Source organism: Phaethon aethereus (assembly GCF_964289735.1).
Source record: "Phaethon aethereus genome assembly, chromosome: 3".
In the NCBI taxonomy this organism is placed as follows: domain Eukaryota; kingdom Metazoa; phylum Chordata; class Aves; order Phaethontiformes; family Phaethontidae; genus Phaethon; species Phaethon aethereus.
Genome location: NC_138576.1, coordinates 33,634,218 through 33,658,939, shown reverse-complemented (window position 1 = coordinate 33,658,939; position 24,722 = coordinate 33,634,218). Strand labels below are relative to the sequence as shown.

At 39.0% G+C, this 24,722-nt stretch overlaps 1 protein-coding gene across 1 annotated transcript in view; it reads left to right on the top strand.

The window, feature by feature from the left end:
- LMBRD1 (LMBR1 domain containing 1) overlaps positions 1 to 24,722 on the top strand; it is a gene marked incomplete at both ends in the record, with an annotated part of 94,842 nt that overhangs the window by 8,056 nt on the left and 62,064 nt on the right. Inside the window, 4 exons of the mRNA XM_081997867.1 lie at positions 6,799 to 6,859; positions 17,975 to 18,072; positions 19,056 to 19,123; positions 24,600 to 24,688. Coding sequence (XP_081853993.1) covers positions 6,799 to 6,859; positions 17,975 to 18,072; positions 19,056 to 19,123; positions 24,600 to 24,688 — 316 coding nt within the window. The remainder of the gene's footprint in view (positions 1 to 6,798; positions 6,860 to 17,974; positions 18,073 to 19,055; positions 19,124 to 24,599; positions 24,689 to 24,722) is intronic.

The window sequence follows — 24,722 nt, the reverse complement described above, 5'->3', positions numbered from 1 at the left end:
CGGCTCGTGGCTTAAACGGGTTTACTCTTCGCTGGGTGAGGAACTGGCTGGATGGCTGAGCCCAGAGAGTTGTGGTGAACGGCATTAAATCCGGCTGGCGGCCGGTCACAAGCGGTGTTCCCCAGGGCTCGGTTCTGGGGCCGGTCTTATTCAATATCTTTATTGATGATCTGGATGAGGGAATTGAGTGCTCCCTCAGTAACTTTGCAGATGACACCAAGTTGGGTGGGAGTGTTGATCTGCTGGAGGGTAGGAGGGCTCTGCAGAGGGATCTGGACAGGCTGGATCCATGGGCAGAGGCCAACTGTATGAGGTTTAATAAGGCCAAGTGCAGGGTCCTGCACTTTGGCCACAACAACCCCATGCAATGCTACAGGCTTGGGGAGGAGTGGCTGGAGAGCAGCCTGGCAGAAAGGGACCTGGGGGTGCTGGTTGACAGCCGGCTGAATATGAGCCGGCAGTGTGCCCAGGTGGCCAAGAAGGCCAACAGTGTCCTGGCCTGTATCAGGAATAGTGTGGCCAGCAGGAGTAGGGAAGTGATTGTGCCCCTGTACTCGGCACTGGTGAGGCCGCACCTTGAATACTGTGTTCAGTTTTGGGCCCCTCACTACAAGAAGGATGTTGAGGTGCTGGAGCGTGTCCAGAGAAGAGCAACGAAGCTGGTGAGGGGTCTGGAGCACAAGTCTTCTGAGGAGCGGCTGAGGGAACTGGGGTTGTTTAGTCTGGAGAAGAGGAGGCTGAGAGGAGACCTTATCGCTCTCTACAACTACCTGAAAGGGGGTTGTGGCGACGAGGGTGTTGGTCTCTTCTCCCAAGTGACTAGTGATAGGACAAGAGGAAATGGCCTCAAGTTGCGCCAGGGGAGGTTTAGATTGGATATTAGGAAAAATTTCTTCACTGAGAGGGTGGTCAGGCATTGGAACAGGCTGCCCAGGGAGGTGGTGGAGTCGCCATCCCTGGAAGTGTTCAAAAAAACGTGTGGATGTGGCGCTTCAGGACATGGTTTAGGGGACATGGTGGTTCTGGATTAATGGTTGGACTTGATGATCTTAAAGGTCCTTTCCAACCTAGTGATTCTGTGATTCTGTGACTGAGACCGTGCTTCCTGTCCTGAGTAGGAATTATTACTTGAAGTAACAATACTTGGCTAATATATTTATGGTAGCCAGATGTGGCTGAGATGTGCATGTTTCTGGATGTTGTTTTCCATCTGGCAGTCAGTCTTGGCTCTGTCCCATTTTGGAGGCAACAGCCTGGAAGATCTGAGACCTGAATATGAAATTTCTTTATATCTAACCATGCTATGACCCGCTCTTCAGTATGTGGTAGTATATCTTTCTTTTATCTAAACTTTGGGGAAGGCTAATCAGCAGAATGACAGCTTCATCTACATTTGATGAAATGTCACAAATACTTAAGCCTGGAATGTTATACCACTTCAAGCTGTATCAAGGTACATCCGCAGAGAATGGGATCATCTTCACTGGGTAATCATGAAATTCTTGCAGGGTCCAGCAGTGACAGTAGAAATGTCCCCTTTATCAGGGACAAAAGAATGACATTCCTGGCCATTCCCTCATGAAAGTGGGGAAGGTCAAAAATGTCAGATTAGCTTGTACTGTTTTGTTGAGGGAAGTTATCTGTACAGTTTGAGTAGTACTGTTCTGATGAAATATGTTAACATGAGTCACTAACAGAACACAGTTGATAGGAGAAGGAAGACACTGCTCAATGATTGCTAGGGGAAGCAAGTGTTCTTCATAACGAATTTTCTATGAATGTGATAAGATCAATCTTTTGAGGGAGCTTTGCTTTGATTTTAGCATGTGGGTAAACTGGAAGTATCTTAAACTGCCTTTTTTATATCCTTATTTATGTAGCAACATTTTACTAATCTATTTACTTTTTACATGTGTAACTATTTAAATTTCATGAATCCTTCAACATTGCTTGTGTTAAGGAATGATTAAGAGTAATGGCTTAATGTAGGCTATTATACTTGTTGTACATATCCTTGCAATTTAATTCCGTTACCTATCGATAACAATGGGTTGTTAAAGGTATTTTAAAGGTGATATGATGTATGCTTGTTAAACTGCATGGAACAGAATGAAGTACAGCAGAACAGTGCAGACTGCTTGAATTCTATGGATCTTAAGAGTGTATGGTCACGTTTTCACATCTTAAACTGCTATTGAAGGCAGTAATGAATTCTCACTTTCCTAATCTATTGTGCTTAGTCTAAGGTATGTGCTGTATATATTGTAAGCTTGGGCCATAATGGATGGAGAAGGAAACAGGCCGTATCTAGAGACTGTCCAGATGAGGTCTCAACTGATTCCTGGATGTGCTTATCCAGTAAATTCATGTATGCTTATCAACTTGATATAGTAGCACTGCTGCTGAGGATGTCAGAGCTCTGACACTCACTAGGTAGCAGTGCTTCTTGCTTTTGACAAGACAGTGCTGCTGTCACTAGCTTTTGAAACAGTTCAGATGAACTGGTTCCTGCTTGTGAGTTGCTGATGATGAATGCATATGGATAATTTGCCAGTAAGAATAAGGATTTTTACCTAAGTTTGTGTAAATGTGGGGCTTCAGCAGCTGACTGAAAGCTGACATAATAGATGTGAAATAATATTAAATTGGTTTGCATTACAGATTCTTCTTGTGCACAGTAATGCAAAGTTTTTAAGTTCAGGCACATGTACACAATGGTGAAATGTGTGCATCTTTGCATCTTTTAATGTAAGAGAACATCTCAATATTTTAATATGCTGTAATGTATGCTTCTTAGTATATTACTCTGGTCCTGTACACAACTTAATTTGAGCAACAAAATGAAAAACAATTACCATGTTTTAAAGGTCTACATCTGCATCCTGTTATAGATGGTATTAATACTTTTCTGGAGTTGGAGAAGCAGGCTTTTCGCAGTTAAGCCCTGTTGTATTTCAATTACTTGCTACCTCTTCCTGTGAAGTGGCTGTGCTACTTAAACTTTGGATCTTACTGTTGCTTTTATTGCTTATTCTTGGTTGGTGTAGGTTTTGAATGTCTCCATTGCTTATGGGAGAGACCTTTTTCAAATACTTACTTTGAACTAAATAGTGCCATTCAGTTCAGTCTTGCTTTTCCCTTAGGCATAATTAAAGCAATGCATTTCCTTAATTTTTAACTAGGCAATTTAAACACTTTAATATTCTGTGTATGTATTAAGTTACTGCAATAAAATTCTTTCATGGTGTGTGTTCATCCAAATGTCTAGAAATCTTTCAGTTGAAATGCTGTTGGGCTTGAGTCTGATGGTTGTCAAAGATTGGGCTTGCAGTGTACCTGACAGACACTTAACTTAAGGTGTTACTTCTGTCCTTCCTGCTAAAATACTTTTTCATCCTTTTTGCTGCTTAGATGGCAAAATGCATGTATACTTTTCTACTCAAATTCCAGTTGGATGATAATCTATTTCAGACAGTGAACTTTAAAAGCTTAATGTGAAGTGGCCTACTGGAAGTTTTAATATAGTAATGTAAAGGAAGGTGGTGTTGATATTCTGAGATTGAGAAATGAAGTGTTTATGGTATGTCATCAAGCCCATATTCCATGCGAGTTTAGGCAGTTCTGAGAGACATGATAAAGCAAGTGCTAAACTTCAAGCCTTACTGTGTGCAGTCCTTAAGCAGTTCACTTCTGTTTTTCATATGCTCTGTATTAGTGCATGCATCTTTACTGAAAGGGCTTGAGCTTACCATTTTGGGGGGGGGAGGGGGAAAAAGCCTACACATAGAAATTGAAAAGAGCTTTGACAGTACTGGATCTTTTAATTTCTTACCGATTCAATTAAGTGTCACCAAAATCACTATCTTTTGAACAATTCTCTTTCTGGATAACTACTTTCTTGATCTTGACTACACATAGAACAGTGCCCAGATGACTTGAACAATTCTGGAATATGTTTAAGCTGTACAGGCAGGCTTGGACCTTTGGATTCAGTCCTGGAGTTTTGCTGCCAACCATCATGATACAAAACATTCAGCTTCCTTAAACCAATAGTTCCTCTCGAGGAGAAGGAAGAAGGGATGGTGGCAAGAACTTGACTTCAGCCTTCTGGCTGGGTGCAGTTACCAATGGAGCTAGAGTTGTATTTTCACTTCCATTCTCTGAAGAGTTCCCCAGGACTGAGTAACGCAGTTCTGAAAAAAGTCAACTCTGCCCTTGTTCAAATAAGGGATATCAGTGCTGTTAAATTTGGGGAGTTGTACTATCTAAATCCTAGCACACATGGATGGGTCTCTTGCAGCTCTCTGGTAAGATTTGAGATATATTATTCTACTAATTACTGTTGAAAATTATGGCTTGATCAACATGTGACTTTTTGGATAGGAACTTCAAGAAAACAGTCTGCCCTCTGATATTACCTGAAGAGCTTCAGTGCATAGGCCAGAAACTCAAGACTGACATACAGTTAGTGTCTAAGTTCTGCTAGTGTGCATAGTATCGAGAAATCAAATAACTTTTTCCTAATACCTGGTTTAGGGTACTATTTTTTTGAAGCTAATTTGAATATTCATGTAGTTCAAGTCTTAGTTAAACTAAAAAGTAAAGGCTTATCCTTCTGAAAAAGGAGATGATGGCTTAAACTGGGTGGAAAACTAATAAAAATAAAAGTTTGTAAGCTGCAACTGAGCATTATAAAAAGCTATTTGCCATTCTTATGTCTGAGTACTATTGCCTTTGTATATATAAATTTTAGTCATAGCTATTCTGTCACAGAGATGCTGTGTACATTGTGTGCAGGGTACTGTGTCCAGCTCTGTGGCCCACAGTACAAGAGAGATATTGAGCTGTTAGAGCAAGGCCACAGAAATGACCAGAGGGATGGAACACCTCTCCTGTGAGGACAGGCTGAGAGAGTTGGTGGTGGTCAGCCTCGAGGATAGAAGGCTCCAGGGAGACCTTATTGTAGCCCTCCAGTACTTCAAGGGGGCTGAAAAGCAAGATGGAGAAACATCTTTGAGGGCCTGTAGTAACAGGGCATGGCAATAGTTTTAAACTGAAAGAGAGTAGGTTTAAGTCGGATATAAAGAAGAAACTTTAATGGCAAGGGTGGTGAGACTCTGGAACAGGTTGCCCAGAGAGGTGGGAGATGCCCCATCACTGTAAGTGTTCAAGATGAGGTTGGACAGGGCTTTGAGCAACCTGATGTAGTTGAAGATGTCTCTGTTCACTGCAGGGTGCTTGGACTAGATGACCTTTAAGGGTCCTTTCCAACCCAAACTATTCTGTGAGGATCTTAAGAGACCCTGTTATCAAGATACTGTGGGAATTAGTGCAACACACTTGAGAGCTGCCAAAACTATTTGATGCGCTTTCTGGTCTGTAAAGTCTTCCCTTTAATGAAACTGTCCTATGCTTATTCCTGTATGCCCAGTCATTTGCACTTTTGCTAGCACTCTGTAGCCACTAAATTTTTAGAAATAGCATTTTTTATATCCACCTCTATGTAGTTGAGTTCTTCGATCAGTCATTCTCTTGTGGTGTTGCCAAATACATAGTATAGTACATAGTAACAGGAGGTGAAGTACTGTAGAGATTCTCAGAGTATGTGTCGTGATATACTAGTCATATCTAGACTTATGTGCTTGAAAAATACATATAAGATACCTTAGGGCCATCTGTGCAGAATAAATTTTTCTTCCTAATTCAAAGTCCTAACAAAGCAAATTCTGCTTATCAAATTTGACTCTGCTCTTTCTGAGTGGCATGTAGAAAACATTATCTCAATTATGTGTGTCTCCTCTCTAGGAGGTGTTCCCATACTCTAGTTTGTGTTGCCATTTCTGTAACTGAAATTCAGTAATGCAGGTATCAGCCTTGAGTGGGATTTTTTGGGGACTGTTTTAGCAATTCCCAGTGTCAGCTTTATTGATATAAAACGAATGCTTTCTTGATTGAGAGATATTGACTTCAGAATGAGTGGATCCTTGAGTTGATTGGGTCCCTCCATTAATGCTTTGCACATGCCTATTTTCTGGAGAGTTGCAAAGCAGATGTAAACTTGTTAATTATAAAATCCAATGCATCCAACTGCTTGGCTGGTCAACTCATACAGCTTAGTTGTCTGTGCAGTCTTTTCTAAAATGTCCCATGCTGCTTCCAAGCCTATCATGAGTTTTGTACAAAACATAACCTGAAGATAGCCCTATCCCTGCAAGGAACTTGACTTTGAAGCTTAGTGTCTACTGCAGCCCAGAAAAAAGGGGTAGAACTGCAAATAACTATCTCCAGTTGTTTACAACACATTCTGAAACTGATCAGGTTGAGCTTTAAACATAGTAGCTGCATTGTTTGATATGTAGAAAACAAAAATCAGTTTCATAAAAAAAGGTATCTAGAGTGCCACTTAAATAGTAAGTACAGAACAAAAGTAAATGTACTAAGTTGTTAGCTGCTAAAAAGAAAAATCACTGATTTTATTTCAATTGTGCATTAACAATATAATGTATGGTAACTAAGGATTCTTACTCTGAAAAAAGCTTTAAGTATGAGCTTAACACAGCATAAGCAGTGAGGATACTACTGCAGTGTCTGTCCTCTGAAATGCAGCACATGCCGTAATCTTTTTTTATGTGAATTAGCTCTAACTTAAATTCTAACACTTCAAATGGGCAAATTGGTTGCTAAATGCTTTTCCTTAGGCATTTGATACGAGCAGGTCTTTCAGTTATATAAGAATTCTATTGAATGAAATGTTCTTTTGTTTCATTGATGTTAAATGCTTCTATTCTTTATTACTAGGACTGGGCTGATGCTAATGTTTCAAGACAAATTGAAGACACTGTCCTTTATGGATACTACAGTAAGTATTTTTAATTTCTATTTTTTTCAATTAACAGGACCTTCAAGTGAAGGCTTAAAGTTTTTAGGGGTCATACTAGATTATCCCTTTTTGGTTAAACATTAGTCTTACACTTAGTGCCCTTCAGCTAATTGTTTTTTAATGTTCAAGAGCCCCCCGAAAATGCAGAAATACTGAAGGCTGATCCATCAAATGGCTTCTGCTGTGTAATCTGCTGTTAAGATATTTGCTGTGGGTATTTAGAGGTCCATTAAGGGAAATACATGATTTTGCTATAACTTTTATGGCACTTAACATACATGCAGCATGTGAAAGTTGCCTACTGTGTATAAAGTTTGTGCAACTGAGTGTAAGACTTGTGTTTTAGATGTTCAGATTCAGCAACTATGATTTTCAAAGTAAAAGAGCATAAAGGACTTGTTTAGGATTGCCACTCAAATCAAAACTGAAGAAAAAAAATTATCTGAAATCAAGTCTAATAAAATAACTGTTCACCAAACCTCTGTGTAGCTTGAGATGAGTATTTCAGTTGTCCTTGCAAAACTTATGAAAAGTTGTACTACTAACGAATATAAGAGGTAGCTATAGACTAGTGAAGCTTAACACCATTGGAAGTGCCTGCCTTGGTCAATGATATGAACTCAAGGTAGTTTGCCTGCTTTTGGTCACGTTTCCTAAGACTTGAAGTTTTTTCCTCTGGAAGGCTATGGATTGGCTTGTATTAATATATTATTACATCAGGAAATACTTGGTTCTAAACAGTGGACTTGTTTTGTTAAGTTACAGAATACTTACTGCCTGCCAGTGATAGTGACAGAAACTAGAATGTGAAGTTTCATGCTGAGTGAAGCCTAAAGCCCAAAGTAGTAAGAAATTTCTTTGCTTTCAAAAAGGAACTTTGAAAATACTTGTATCTTCCACAAAGTTTCTTTAGAATAGTGGAATTGCTTTGTATTTGCTTTCTACTATTGTTAGGTTGCTAGGTTCTTGTCTAACAGCCCAAGCATTTCACAACTCCTAATGTGGAACAGTCTTCAAACTCTTCTGTGGACCAATTTCTATAGATTTGTAAGACTGAATGAATTTCCCCAAGATGTTTTGTGCTGAGTGTTTTTTTTTAAAGCCAGGTGTCTCTTGATAAATCCTGAACTAATTTTTAGAATAGATTTGAGCTTAAACCTGACAAACTGCCTTTTTTTGGCCTGTCTGGACAGCCCTACTTGAAATATTCTAGGACTAATGTTTTGTTTCATAGCATATCCTCCAGATGGTGGTAGAGATTTAAGGATCATTTTAAAAGTATTTTTGTTTTGTGATCTTAATTTGGGGAATTGATGCACACTTTTATAACTAGACCTACGTTGAAGTGAACAGTAATAGGTAACTTATTTTTTTGAAGCTTCCATCATTCCTATATAAAAATGCAACTTAATGGCTTTCCTGCATCATTAGGTCTAGTCCCCTGCTGCTGTTGCACAGCATAGTAACATGAAAGCTGAGAAGGAATAAGCTAAACAACTCTTCCAGTCTTGTTACACTATTCCATTTTTTTTTCTACTCCTATCCTCTTATAAAAGTATCTGGTCTTGGCATGCTTTTTTAAATAGGATGAACAGAACTGAAATCTCCTTTTGTATTTAAGGACATGAATAACAGTACCTCATTATGTCTCCTGAAAATGCAGTGCTAACTACATAGATCTTAGTTGATTCCCGTAGCTATACTGGCAACTTGCAGTATGAATAATTGGTACACTTAGGTCACTGCCCTTCAGTCCAAGTCACTTGTAATTGTAGCAAGAATTTGGAGGCTGTGGTTTAACTGATGTCTTTCAAATATTAAGGATTATTTCCTGTATTGCAATTTACTGAGAAATGTGACACTAAATGTAGAAAAGACTTTTTTACAAAGTCATTAATCCCCATGAACAAGGTTTTCTAGTGTTCTCTCTGATATGCAGCTGATTTCTTGGCTAGACTGATACAAAAGTAGAATGGCTTTATACTGGTAGAATGATAAATGAGGTAACTGTCAGAATGGAGCTTGAAATACATGTATTTTGAAGTGGGACTTCAGTAGCCTAAAAGCTTTACTTAAGAAACCAGTCTGATTGCTTTGAAGCTATCAGTGTGTGTTAATTCTCATAAAACCAACTGTAGTAGAATGTGTTTGCCAGTACTTGAGTGATTGAAGAATGATCAGTGGTTGGCAGATGCTCTAAAACAGCATGTCAGCTTGTGTTGGGGAAGAAATCCCTTTTCAGAAAGGGTTATATTTAGAAACCAGCCAATAGCAGTTTCTTCTGTACCACAAAGAACCCAGATGAAGCAATTGACGATAACCTGGAGCTGTGTTGCGTAGCTCTTTCTCTAGTAAGTCCTAACTGTTGAAGTCAGCTTGGTGTTCAGTGTCCTTTGGTAAAATTCTGTGAATGATGAAAGGATGCCATTGGTAGATCCCAGTCTTCCTGTGAGGTAGATTGAGATCTCTTGACCTGTATGTGTTAAGTGTCTCAACTATAATGTGGCAAGGACTGTCTGCTAAACTTCATGGGGATCTCTTTGGGTATGCTTTAAAGTCTATGCTAAACTTCCAATTTTCCATTTCTTAAATAGAAGTATTTTCTTAGTCAGCAATAGCTATTGTGTGGTGGTTCCTAGGTTAAAGTTTTTGAGTAAATATTTATCCAAAATAATACTTGGTATAACTTGGGTGACTTTTGCATGGAGTTTTGTCTGCTTACTGCAAGTGTTTGATACAAAGTTATTCACGCAAGGACTTGGGTTTCTAGGCATTAGGAGGTGCAAGTCAAATGCAGCTATATGTTATCATGGTCTGGTCCTAAGAGAAAATGTGCTAAATACTGTGGAAGACTTGCATAGCTGTACTGGACAAATTGTGGAGTTGCTTTAATAGAAACAGTCTCCTAATAAGTGTGATTTTTTTTTTTGGAAATGTGTTAGAAAATAAATTGAAAGTCTGTTATAGCATTGACAGTTACTGTGGTTAAGTGCTTTAACTGTCCTGCTTCAAAGAAGTGTGTGGTGATGCCTTGAAATTTACTACTGGTTCGTATTCTATAACTTTCACTGGGGAAAACAAGATGTCTGCTATTGCAGTTTTGATGAAAAATTGTTTTAAGAATTCTTGTTAGATGTGGGAATAATGTATTTGGGAAGAAACGTTCATCTTGAGTTTTCTGAAGTAGCTTGTGACAATGCTTAACAAGAGAAGTGAGTGAGTATATAACAAATCATTGTTTTAAGCAATGTAATAGTGTTGGTATGAAATGCACTAGTACATGATACCATCTGGAAGAGCAGAAGTTTTGTGTGATGAAAGAGACTTCTGATTGTACAACTTTCTTGAGCCTCCTGTAGCCTCCCAAAGGGATTTGAGGGCCTATTTGATCTCAGATACTCAGCATGAAATCTTCCCAGTTCTTGGAGATATTTTTCATTCCTTCTACCCACTGTGTTTTGCTATTCTTTGTTCCTAGTGCTGTTCCTAGTTGCCCATGCACACTACTAGGAAAAAAGTCAAAACATAATGAAGGGACCATTACTATAACTTACTTGACTATTACGAGGTCTGACTTTCTCATGGTTAAGGTGTCTTTGTATTGATATGGTGCAAAACAGCAGAAAATGAGTCGTTTAGACTTAAGAATAGTTCTCTGAGAAACATCTTTAAACCAAACCTACTTTACAGAGACATTCTTGCTGAAGATTGTTTAGACTCTGTGGCAGGAACCATTGTTGTGCTTGGCTATATGGTGAAGCACTTTTCCAGCAGTAGTGCTTCAAACTTCTGATGCAACCTAGAAAAATGTTTTGAAGCAAAAGTTGGTCCTCTGAACCAGAGCTAAGATCAGTCACTGATTTAGAGCTGAAGTCCATAGAAGTAATGAAAGCCAAGACAGTCTGTCATGTCATAAGGTCACAGGGGAGTTAGGGAGAAAGGGAATACCTTTGTCACTTGTTGAGTGGCTGTTTGCTGCTGCAAGACTTCTGAAGGTTTGCTTTCCAGGGAACAAACAGCCCTTTTACTGATCAGAACAATAGGCAATTAGGTGCTTGCCCTTGGGTAACTAAATTGTATGAGCTGATAAAAGGTGCTGCTATTCCTTTTTTGTAAGTTCTAAAACAATACAATTCAAAAACCAGGTGATCAGTTTCCTGTCTTGTTGATAGGAACTTTGCCAAATCTTTTTAAGTTTCCTTTGTGGTATGACAGGAAGAACAATATTTTACTACTTGAACTATGTGAACTATAAATTTAATTTTCATTTCTAATTAAAAATTCTCACATGAATTTTTAAGACTTCAACTGATAGGTTAACATGAAGCTCTGTCTTGGAATGATTTTGCTTGGGAGAAGAAAACGTAAAGCTGCTTTTAAGTTCACTTTTCTCTGTGTTTTTGTCCTATAAAGTTACTATGGTAACAGGGTTTTTCAATAGAGCAAATAGCAGAGCCGTTGCAACAGTAAGTTGGAATTTATGCTACTACATGTAAATAAAGTAACCCTCAAGCTGTAATATTAAATCTTGTCTTGAAATGCATTGAAAGCCCCTAACTTCTAGATGGAACATTTAAGGTGGACTTAAGGACTAAGTGCCAGCAGAGCATTCATGATGGATGGAAAATTCTGGAATGAGTCTCATGCTGAATCTTGTTGTGTATGGAGATCCTGTCTCAGTTGGTAGAGAGCTTGAGATTTTTAATAGGAAACATCTGTTACAAATCAGCATTGGCTGAGAACTTCAGTTTCTTTAGTAATGCATAAATTTGAAGGAATGGTGACTACATAATGGCTTCAGATAATGTCTGTGGGACAGAAAACTGGAACTGAAGTTGATTGTTACTCATTTTAGGTGGAGGTGACCACCCGACAGGCTTGTGAACTGCCTGAAGGTATTAGTCTCTACTTGAGGATTTCCTGAAGTCTTCACTGAAGAATCCCCAAGGAGATCACAGAATCATAGAATAGCTTGGGTTGGAAGGGACCTTTTAAAGGTCATCTAGTCCAACACCCCTGCAGTGAGCAGACACATCTCCAACTAGATCAAGTTGCTCAGGGCCCCGTCCAACCTGACCTTGAATGTTTCCAGGGATGGGACATCTACCACCTCTCTGGAAAACCTGTGCCAGTGTTTCATCACTCTCTATCTAAGCTACATCTACTCTCTCTTTGTTTAAAACAATTAGCCCTTGTCCTAACACAACAGGCCCTGATAGAAAGTCTGTCCTCTTCTTTCTTAGAAGCCCCCTTGAAGTACTGGAAGGCTGCAAGAAGGTCTCCCTGGAGCCTTCTCTTCTCCAGGCTGAACAACCTCAACTCTCTCAGCCTGTCCTCAGAGGAGAGGTATTCCATGCCTTGCACCATTTTTGTGGCCCTCCTCTGGACCCGTTCCACCAGGTCCATGTCTTTCCTGTGCTGAGGGCTCCAGAGCTGGACGCAGGACTCCAGGTGGGGTCTCACCAGAGCAGAGTAGAGGGGCAGAATCCCCTCCCTTGTCCTGCTGGCCACACTGCTTTGGATGCAGCCCAGGATATGATTGGCCTTCTGGGCTGTAAGTGCACATTGCTGGCTCATGTCCAGCTGTTCATCTGCCAGTAACCCAAGTCCTTCTTGACAGGACTGCTCTGAATACTTTAATCCCTCAGCCTGTACTGATAGTGGGGGTTCTTGTGACCCAGGTGCAGGACCCTGCACTTGGCCTTGTTGAACCTCCTGAGGTTCACACAGGCCCATTCCTTGAGCTTGGCCATGTCCTTCTGAATGCCATCCCATCCTTCAGGCATGTCGACCACACTACTCAGCTTGGTGTCATTTGTGAACTTGCTGAGGGTGCACTTGATTCCATGAGTCTTCAATATCACTGTTACCCTGCTTAATACCTTTATTAGTGACCTGGATGAGTGAATAGAGTGCACCCTCAGTAAATTTGCAGATGGCAGTTGTGTGGAAGTGTTGATCTGCTTGAGGGCAGGAAGGCTCTACAGAGGGATCTGGATCAATGGGCTGAGGTCAATTGTATGAGGTTCAACAAGGTTAAGTGCTGGCTCCTGCACTTCAGTCACAACAACCCCATGCAACACCACAGGCTTGGGGAAGAGTGTCTGGAAAGCTGCCTGGCAGAAAGGGACCTGGGGGTGCTGGTTGACAGCTGGCTGAACATGAGCCAGCAGTGTGTCCAGGTGGCCAAGGCAGCCAACAGCGTCCTGGTCTGTATCAGAGCTAGTGTGGCCAGCAGAAGTAGGGAAGTGATCATGGCACTGGTGAAGCTGCACCTCAAATACTGTGTTCAGTTTTGGGCCCCTCACTACAAGAAAGACATGGAGCTAGTGGAGCATGTCCAGAGAAGGGCAACAAAGCTGGTGAGGGGTCTGGAGAGCAAGTCTTAGGAGGAGCGGCTGAGGGAACTGGGGTGGTTTAGTCTGGAGAAGAGGAGGCTGAGGGGAGGCCTTGCTGTACTCTATAACTACTTGAAAGGAGGATGTAGCAAGGTGGGTGTCGGTCCCTTCTCCCAAGTAATAAGCGATAGGACAGGAGGAAATGGTCTCAAGTTGTACCAGAGGAGGTTTAGATTGGACACTAGGAAAAATTTCTTCACTGGAAGGGTTGTCAAGCATTGCAACAGGCTGCCCAGGGAGGTGGTGGAGTCACCATCCCTGGAGGTATTTAGAAGGCGTGTAGATGCAGTGCTTGGGGACATGGTGTGGGGACTTGGCAGTGTTAGATTAATGCTTATACTTGATATACTTGGTATTTTCCAACCTAAACAATTCTGAGTTGTCTACTGCTCCAAGTGTATTGTAGTTGCTTGTCAGTTACCACAACAGCATCAGCCTTGCTGCTAGCTTTTTGATGTTAGTTGCCTGCTTGAAATGGACTAATTTTGAGTTGGAAAAGAGAATAGGCCAGGGTGCTCCTGTGGTGTCTCTCTAGGAAGTCCTAAAGGCTGAAACTTCAGGAAATGACTAGGCTAGCATGCCTTCTCTAAATATGTCCTCCTTTCTCACCATTGAGAGGACAGTGCTCGGCTTGATGCACCACTGGTCTGACTCCACTTTTGCATTCTGCACTGATTTTTACAAGACTTATGTTTTTTCCAAGTTTGTAATAGGAATTGCAGAAGTGGGAGGATATTTTACTAGTGAAGGCTTGCAGAAATATACCTTCTTAGATTCTTCCACAAGTTTAATAACCAGTACAGTTATCTTTCAGGAGGGAGTAGGGCTTGAGTTGATTGAGTTCTATGTGAAAGGCATTAATTTGATACAGTCTGGAATGAGACTAAACCCTGGGAATCAGTCTTTTTAACACACTTCTGTAGATAGTGTACAACTTGCTAGGTAGGTATTTCTTGTAGCTTGGTAATTGGCTCTTAGATAAGTTTTGATTAGTTTAGCAGTATTATCTGAAACCGACTTCTCTACATTTATTTTCAAACTAGCAAGATAAGGTATCTTTGGTCAGATATAGCTTGGATTAGGCTATCTCTTGCTTTCCAACAAGTGAAGTGGCATTTTCTAATACTTGAGTGACTTTACTTTCCTTCAGAGTTGATTGTGGCTACTCAGATGACTTCTGAAAAATAACTCCATTGATACCAAGGAAGATTTCAGTGAGTTGAAGCATTTTGGTTTGATAGTTGAGGGAAGAGTATACAAAAGGAGCTGGGTAATATTTAGCTTCAACTTATTAATGAGTTGGCTTGACATCAGAGGGCTTAGTGGGATCTTTAAAAGGTGTTTATCCTTTCAGCGTACCCTGCTTTACTCCATTTTCCAGAGAATTCAACACTATTACATTGGGCTGCAAAAAACCTAGGCTAAACTCTTCCATATTGTTTTCCTGCTGACATGACATTGTTAAACCAGTATGGATTTTTTCTTAATTTGATAAGTTCCTGGGAAGAATTTAGGGATTGGAATGACTTAACTATGACTTCAAGGAAAGTACAGTTATTTAACCTTTTGGTAAGGCTAATGTGGATAGTCATTTGCTTTGTTCACACTGACAATGAAGAGATGCTTATAGATTTTTAAACTTGGTATGAATGCAATATCCTATTTAGAGCTGCTTAGACTTGCATCTAAACTTGACTTAAATACTCCAGAATGCAAACACTATCCTAAACATTGTTTTCCTGTGAGCAATTAGATGTGGAAAAGGAAAGGAGTTGAAGAAATTGGAACATAACTGTTGGTAACAATGCCTGGTTCAATAGAAGTTAATTCTTATTGAATGAGAATACCTTGTTTAGGTGCGTCATTGATCTAGTTTTACAGTAACTGTTTGCATATTGCAATGTATTGCTGAAGTGATGGGTTTGGGGAACTAGTATAGTCATTTTTCTGACTGCCTTCACTGTGGAAGTTGGATCTGATATGTAAAACTATCAGTCACTTATTTGGTGCACAAACTCCTTTAGGTATTCACATGGTCACGGTATTGACCTGCTAGAACTTAAAGGTTTTCATTTATAGAATTGCCTCTGACTTAAGCTTTGTTGTAATAGTTTAAGCTTGCTAATTCACCATTTGAGTTGAGAGGCACCACTTAGTCAGCCTGGAAGCTTGGAATACATGACTTAAGATATATTGTCAAATATTTTTGGCAACTGACTTGCCAAACACTTGTGATAGTCCTTAAAAACTGAATACAGTGATATTAATAGCAGTATGTGAAGATACTATTTTTTGGTAGTGTTTCTTGAACAGAGTTGAAAACTTTGCCTACTTGATTTTTTTGTGTGCTGTTGAGGTGCTTGTGCTATGAATGGCTGCTTCAAAGCCTGGTGAAGGCTGGACAAACTGTACCTCAATTCAGCAGCCTCAATCCAATTAAATAAGAAAATGCAACAAAAATAGTTCTGTTAAGTGCAGCTGATTGTCAATAGCCATTGAGAATAGTCTTCTGTTAATTTTTGTAGCAGATAAGAAAAACTTAGAAAAGTGGACAATAAGTATGAAGAATTACAGGAAAGTGTCAGGAAACAGTTTTCAGAAAGGAAAGGATTTATAGTTTTATAATATAGCAAAACATACTATGTAAAACACATTAAAGATATGGAGTAGCTATGTGTTCAGTTACTGAACACCAGTGTCTTAAATTCAAAAAACTAAGTTTAGTGGCAGAAGCGTGAGCTTAAAACTTAAGCTACTTCAGCAACAGCGTTTAGGCAGTACCAGTGTTTGATTGGTATAGTAGCCTTATGTCTCACAGTTCATAGATAAACTCTTGGATTTGAGTCTCTTATCACCTTGGAAGAAACATGGATCAGTCACACTGTCTAATGAGGTATATGTGTACCTTGTGTAAGGTATGCTGAAGTTAATGCAGTAAACCTTGAAAGTGAGGATGTTTTCTGTGCTTGCAGTGGCCTCTGTGGGCTGATTATTCTGATATTTGATCAATGATGCATGTAATTTACCTTACTGACATGGTGCAGTGTGGACTTAGGACTAGTCTGAATAAAGCAAATTTTGGAGAGGCTTGATTTCTGAAAGCATTCACAATATTGAAGCAGTTTGAGTACTCTTCTAGAAGTTCTAAGAATGCTGCATTTGAGAATTTGAAGTTTTAAGATTAGAGCCCTGAATTTTATGCTCTTGGCAAATGTGGGAGAGTTTATGAACTAACGAAGAACTTCTATTTGTTATACTGCCATACTGATTCAGCACTCTAGACAGATAGATCTCACACCTCGAAATATTTTTCCAAAGAATGAATTCTGTTTAGAAAGAATTTCTCATGCATCTTTAGGTTCTAGGTGTTGACACTTTATTTGGCTTCTACACCATCCTCAGTAAAAAGGCTGAGGTAGATTTCTTTGAAGCACATGGATAGCATAAGGAGTGCACTAGCCAAGATAAGAGGCCACAAACTTAAGTTAGGGATGATAATATTGGCTAGTGGTGGGAAGGCACTAATTACGTATGCAAATGAGGCAAATATCTAAAATAGCCAAAGATTACAGGACTTGTGTGGTTCTGAGTATCTTTTCTTGTCTATTCAAAGGGGTGATTTTTTTCTTGTGCTTGCACAGGCAGTGTTAATTGGATGGTACTTCTAACATTTTGAGGGCTTGGTTCACTATTCTGGGATACCTTTCTTGTGGGGTGAAAATACTGTAACATATTGCTTGACAGTTTTTAGTTTCCTAATAGACTTCTGAAATGTTTGTGGTATAAGATATTGTGAAGTATTGAAGGATTTTGCTAAATAATGTCCTAAAAAGTAATATTCTTATAATACATAGAGCTGAAGATTTAAGGTTTAAATTCTTGATCTGAAATTGGTCTGCTCCCTTCATATCACTGGCTAATCAGTCCAACTGATTTTTTGATTAGCTTTCTTAATGTCTTCAAACTTGCCAATTAGTATTTGTGAAGACTTAGATGTTAGTTTAACCCTTCACTTATGTTTACCTGGTTTAAAGTCTCTGCAGATCACCTCTGCATCAAAGTAATATGGCAGTATGACTGTTTCGATTTAGTGGCTACTCAGATAAATGTCTGTTGCAATCTCCAGTTAGTCCTTCCTTGAAAAAAGGGATATTAAGCAATGATGCTATGTTGGTATGGCTTGTTATGTATTGTGAATTGAGGTAATCAATAACAGAAAAATGCCTTCTATCTATACTGTGTTTACACTAACAGTAGAAATCTCCTGAAATGGAGTCCAGTGATCAAAATAACTTTAAATTTGTTATATTTTTTGTATACCTTTTCTATGAACAACTTCTGTTATTAGGTGGCATAGCTTGCTTTTGTTCACCGTCCTCTATGCTACCTCTTCTTCAGTGTGCTAGCCCTGTATATCACCTGGAAGAAGATGATTACTTTTAGTCTTATCATTGCTGAATTGAAGGTTCTGAAATCCTTAGTCTGAAAGGGTTAATTCTATAAGTCCTTTGGAGTTAACGAAACAGTGATAGCTCATATGCTGGATAGTAAATTTTATTAACTTTTCAATGCTTGAAATTAGTCAGAGCTAGAATGAGACGCAACTAGTATTAGATTATTTCCTTTGAATTACTATGCAGTAAATGAATTGCCAATGTAACTTTGTCTCTTCACTTAATTAAATTCTTTCTCCTAGCTTTGTACTCCATCATACTGTTCTGCGTCTTTCTGTGGATTCCCTTTGTCTATTTCTATTATGAGGAGAAGGAAGAAGATGATGGCAACACATGCTCAGTAAGTTCACTCTAGCAAATGCACCAAGCAGTGAAAAGTCAAATGAATATAGGCAAAAATGAAAGAAAGAATGATTGTTTAACTTGAATACTACAATGTTAATAGCATTTCTAAGTCTACTACTACAGTTCCTTTAAAACAGAGGCAGCTCTTAATAATACTTAGTCTACAGTGAGCACTGTAGTCTCATGTGAAATGAAGCTTTAGTGAGACATAATTAACATCTGTCTTGCCATGAATTCTTTAAGCTTCCTACAAATTCCTTTGAGCTTGATTTCATATACAGGAAGTTAAAACTTCTTACATGAGATTTTCCTTAGAATAGAAAACATGTATGAAAAGGTTTTGAAGTAGAAGACAGGAAGATTATACTGATTCTGAGATAGGAACTAAATTTGAGTACCTTCCTTCATGTAGTATTTGCATTTTTCTTGCAGTAGGCAGTAGTAATTTACCTGAAGCTAGCACTTGGTTATTTTTGTAATGCACTGAAGACTTTTGACATACATGACATTCCAGGGAATACAATAAATGCATGCCAGTAAGGTGCTATCTTCTCAGACAAAAATACTTTTCTTAAACCAGTCTTTTAATCCTTGATCATGATAATTTTCCCGTCTATTCAGTTGTAACCTTAACGTGAGGAAAAAGACTTCTAATAATAGCCATAGTATAAAGCATTGATAATAAAATTTTCTTTGTGTGTATTTGCACTGAAAGAATGTACGCTGGCTTCTGGCCACAGCTGCTCAAATGCATAGTTTATGATGGAAGCATAATTCCATGTCAATGTTAATAGTTCTCAAGCTATGAGACTCTTCAAGAATGTATACTTCTGACTTGTATCTAAAACTACTGATGTTTTTTGTGGAGGTCCTTCTGTAGAACACTTGTTATGCTAAATATGCTTTGCCATAACTCATAGGACAAATCCCTTTGGATTTATTTTATGTTAATATATTAACTTTCTCTTTAATATACAGCAGGTTAAAACTGCACTCAAATATACTCTGGGATTCATCACAATTTGTGCAGTTCTCCTCTTAATTGGGTAAGTATGTATTGAATATTAACAGAGGATATACTAAATAGAACCCCCAACAGAACTTTGTTCTGTGCAAGATTAAAAAGGTAGATTATGGTACACTTAATCCCTGTTATGAATATCTAGTTTAATCTCTAGGGCTTAAACATCCTGAGAATTAGGTACCTAAAAAGTAAGAGTTTAACCGGAAGCTAAAATGGTTTTCTTAACTGTGGAGGTACTTGTGCTTCCAGGTTCTGCCTGTTTGTGCAGTGCAGACATCCATTCAAGGATGTGATCACTATGACATTTATTTACATTTGTCTTGATATCTCAGTGTACAACAGGGGACACAATAGTTGCACTCTTCCTGGTTTCTGCTTCTATCAAATGCTTTCATGGACATCCCAAAACAGCATTTAGGAATATGAGTAGGTGTTACATGCGTAGTACTTTCCTGAATGGAAGTGTTCTGTGAAGGACATAAGTATAGTGTGGGGTTATACTTGACATAGTTGTGCCTTGTCTGCCTTGCAAACAAATGCCAGCAAAACCTTTATCATACGTTAGTGAAGTGAGTAACTTGTTTGCAGCAAGTGCTGTTACTCAAACTCCAAGCACTGTTACAGATTCAAGGTCACCATTAAGCATGACACGCCCACCAATATTGAATGTTTCTAATGTATGCAGTCATAAGCTTTTTAGCATTTTGACTGCAGCAATAAAGATGGTAAAACTTACCAAATGTATGCTAAAATGATCCTATGAAAGTACTGGAGCATGAAGTAGAAACTAAAGTGAAATTAATGCTTCTAATTGTATACCACTGCATTGGAAAATTGTTTTTGGTTTTGATAAACACCTAAGGCACATTTGAAGTAGTCTATTGTCCTTTCAGTTAAAAATAACATGTTTGCTATTATGAGACACTAAAGGAGTTTGAGTTGGCTTAATTGTGGTCTAGAAACATTACTAAAGCTTCTGACAAAAACTGTTTCTCTGACTGTTGGCTCACATCATAGTCATACATATATATACTGTATAATATCCACTTCAGAGAATTTTGCAGTATTTCTAGGTGTCAGCTGAATCCTTGGTAGCTTTAAGCATGTTTGCTCCTCTCTTCCAGCAAGATGGAACTTGGTTCTTGACTTCCTAATTGTCCTTTGTGCTCTTGGCTTGTTCTTTTAAGCCTTCATGACTTGTAAGTTACAGCGACCTCATGGTCCCCTCTGATACTCTGCCATATGACAGCGAGATTGACTTGCAAATCAGACAGCTGCAGTACTTGGGCTGGGACTAACGTAGTTGCTGAACAGTGCTTCTCCATAGGTACAGATTGGAAACGCACTGATCTAAATAGCAGGAGTATCTGCTGCAGGGAGGCAGGACTCCTTTAGAAACTGATAGGTATCTTAGTATTTCTGGGTTCTAACTGGGATAATTTTTCTGCTATTATACATATGAGGTTGCTTTCATTTAAGATGGTAATAACTAAATAGCAGCACCGTCTTATTCCCTGGGAATAGAAAAGCACCGTTGCTACTTAAGATGCTGCTGCAGAAGAATATAGTTCTTGTCTGTCCCTTTAAAGGAAGCTACAAGGCTGAAGAGCTCAGTTTAGGAAGTAAATGAGGTAATTACTGAAGAAAAACGTGAACTTTGGTTCTAGTATAGTTATGTTTTTACATACATAAAAAGTAGTGGGTGCCTGAATCTTTATGTACATGCTTGTTATGAAGCAGTTACCTATCTAAGTTAGTCAACTATCTGTACTTGCAAGGGCAAAGAGCAGCCTCAGAAGTCCCAGTGTGATAGCTCCAACACTTTTTTAATCTCTCTTCTAAAGGCTACATGAGGGGCTCAACTGAATGTAGTAGTGAAGACCAATCTTGCAGTACTACAAGTACTCCTGGCAGTAGCAGGAGATTTCCTCACTAGTGGTCAGGATCAGACCGATACTAAAATAGACTGGAATTTTATGTACTGGATTTAATTTTAGGAGACTAGGTGTAATGGACCAGAATACTCATGCACACAGGTTACAAAAGCAAGAGGGGTTGGAATATTTCCTTTTAATCTAACAAATAGTCTATCTTGTACTTGCATGACTAGTGTCTCTTGTCAAGACAACCTCTGTTCTGATTGATTTAGCAAGTAATCTGTATAATTATAACTGGTCAATAAATAGCTTGGTTCCTTTAAAGATAGGACTGCACAAAGAAGTCCCTACCTCTTTCTTGGTCACCGGTCCTCAAAGAAACCATAAAAGCTGGATTAAGCTTGAAGTTTAAGAAAATGTTATTCTCAGTTGGATGTTTACCTTGCTCCATTAGAGATGTGACTATTTTGAGAAACATAGTGTCTGTTTTGTCAGATGACCTTGGGTTTTTGGAAGCTGATAACACTTCAGTGAGCAGGACTCCATTGTCTAAATAGTTAGCAAGAGTAGTATTTATACCTCTTATTCTAGTTGTCTGTTACAAAGCCTTTTGCCTGTGGCAAAAATGTGCCTGTCTGTAATAGCACTCAAATGCTCTGCACACAAATAACTTGATGCAGAGTATCATTAGAAGCAAAGTATATGACAAATGTATACTGGGATACTCAGAACTAATATTTACTTATAATGCCTTTGCCTTAGAAATTATCTACTTTACTTGAATATAATTTACTTGCACTAAATGTCATGTGCTGGAGGCAAGGGGCTTGAGATACTACAGTTTACATTAAGGCACCCTTATATGGCAGTCTGGTTTGAAGTGAAATATTGCTTTGGAGGCTAATGAATGTTTGGTTCTAAAAGGAATGTTTCCCTGACTGTCAGTGTTTGGAATTAAACTGGTTACCTTAAACTTTGTAGAACCATTAACTTTTAAGAAAGGTATGAATATATGTCTAACCTGTAAATAACTAGGCAAATTATATTATAGCAGATCTCGCTTTAAGGAACTGAGTTTAAATCTAGTGTGTTAGAAGTCTTTTTCCTAAGGATGATAGTTGATGACACTCTGATTTAAGGATCAAACTTGACTCATCTACACCTGTGTGCTATTAGGCCTGCCAAAAGTAAATAGTTTTAAAATGCTTGTCCTGAATTTACTTCCCTTGTTCTGCAGCCTAGATATTGATGCAGATATTAACGATAGTATTCCCATGATATGTTTTAAACAGCATAGCAGTTTGCTTCTATTCTTAAAATTACTGCCCTGAATAACTTCATTTATGTCCAGAACTCCGAATGTAAGACTTCACAGCTGAGCTGCTCTGTTTGCTTGTGTTAACTGAGTTCTCAGCTACACCTGTAAAACCCTTCTCTGGTGCATGTACTCTATTCACTGGCTGTCAGTGGACTGACTTGTATTGTATCACAGTGATGATAGATGAATTGAATTATTTAGCATGGTAACTTCTCATTCTGTTGATGGCTACTATGGCCCTGAGGCTGTATGGACCATTCAGTCAACATAGCGAAATAGCCAAGGCTTTTGTCAAATTCTTGCTTAGTGTGTGTGAAGAGTAGGCCTAAACTGCTGTGTACTGTGCTGGTGCAATAGATGGGCTGTGTTTTGGAGATCCTTTGGGAGTGTGGACTGGATGCAAGTCTGTAGAGGGCTAGGCATACTAACTCTGCCTCGTTATTCTTGTGGCCTGTTAAACTAGAGGCCAGAAGTCTGTTCAAGTGGGCTAGCTAGCCTTCTGGATAGCTGGCTGCTAGTTGAGGGACCCTGTTCAGGAGGGGAAATAAGATTCCTGGTTGCGTGGGACTAAAGTGTGTGAATCTAGCACCTGCATTCCTTTGAGGCCCTTAGTGCATGGAACTTGAGCAGGAGCAGAGTCAGATGTTCTTCTCCATCAGTCAAGATTTAGCTGAGTACTAACTGAAGAGTGTGTACAATGGATACTGTGTCTTTTGCTCTGTTTAGTGGCCTTTCACATGCTGGTTGTAGGTAGTCTCAACAAAAAAAAAAATTAGCCCTATTGCTCTTGGCGGGGGGGGTAAAAAGGCAAGCAAGTTAGAAATATCCTAAGATGTTCTTCCATCTCATTTGTTCCCTGCATGTGGTCCACAAATACCAAATTCATACTGATGCTGAAATAAAAGGACTTGAGCTCCCTTAGTTTCCCAGAGTCTCCTGTTTTAAAAAGAGATTAAAGGATCTAAACCTGCAATTATTTGTGTTGCTATCTCTTATAAGTAGAAATCCTGCCTAACTTTTTTAATACCTGTGTCTTGATCTTGCCTGGATGCTATTTTACAGAAGGAATTACTGCTAGAGGCAAGGACTCTATCAAGGGCAAAATCTGAAGTCAGCAAGCTTGCATGAACTTAAGTAAATGCTAGCTGTAATCTACCTCTTGCACAGTCAAGAAGCCAAAAGTCAAACATTTTTTAAGTTGAGATTTTAATTTTTTCAATTTTAACTTTGGCGGAGTACCAATCTGGTTTTGATGTGATGATTATAAGTGCACACAGTTTAGCACTAATCTGAGACTCATGCTTATGTTCAGTACTTGAAGTTTGAGGCATAATCCTGGAAGTTGTATATTTGTTACTCATTTGTTTACTGGGAGTTGAAGCAGGGATCTAATTATGTACTCTGTCTTACAAAAGTCTGAAGGATACTAGTGAGCATTCATTATGGACTTTGGTTTGGGTTCTCCCATACTCTACCAAAAACTTCCCCTCCAAACTTTACTTCCTTGTGACTTGCAGGCATTCTGTTTTATGCCTGGAACCTATGGTTTCAGATTGGTATGGAGGTGCTGGTTTTCCAGCTGTTGCAAAACTATCTGGCTTGTCTGTGGAGATGCTGAAGAGTTACTCTTATTATTGGACTTTAGATGGGGAGACTGAGAGCAAGAAGTTTTCAGCTGGGGGACTTTTCTACCTGACATTCTTCTGAGCAGACTTGACTAGTCTCTGTTTATTGGGCAGTCAAAATTATCTAATGAACTTCTCTGCAGTTCAGTTCTCTGGGCCAAGTACAGAACAAGGAATGGAATGCAGAAGATGTGGTACTATAGTTATAATAGTACATAAGCATATGCCTTTAAGCTTTAATTAATGCTTGGTATGGGAATCATTGTTTTATTCTTGCTTCCAGAAGTGTGGATTTGTAAGAGAATTTGTCTCAACTGATGCTTAAAGTCTTTTTGCTCCTCTGCACAGAAGTCAAACCGGGACAGTAAATCAGATTAATACATCTTTTAATGATGCTTGACTGTAGGGTCCTTCCCTCTGCTAGGACTGGTAAATAGAAAATCACTTGTTCATTGACCTCAGACCTGACTCTGCACACTCACACACATACTCTGCTGATCTAAATACAGTATTTGAGGGCAATGTGAATAAAAAGAAACATTGCCTTCAGAATTTTTTAAACCTAATGTCATATAATTTTTCTTCATTAATAAATGGATTTCCGTTTTCTTAAGTTGGAAGGAAAATTCTTTTGATATTTGACTAATTAGGGTGAGATGAGTTTTTGCTTTGTTACAGTGCTTTTGTTCCTTTGGATATTCCCAACAAGAAGAATTCCACTGAGTGGGAGAAAGTGAAGCTCCTCTTTGAAGAATTTGGAAGTAGTCGTAAGTTTGAGATTTGTTCTGAGCTTTGTGTAAC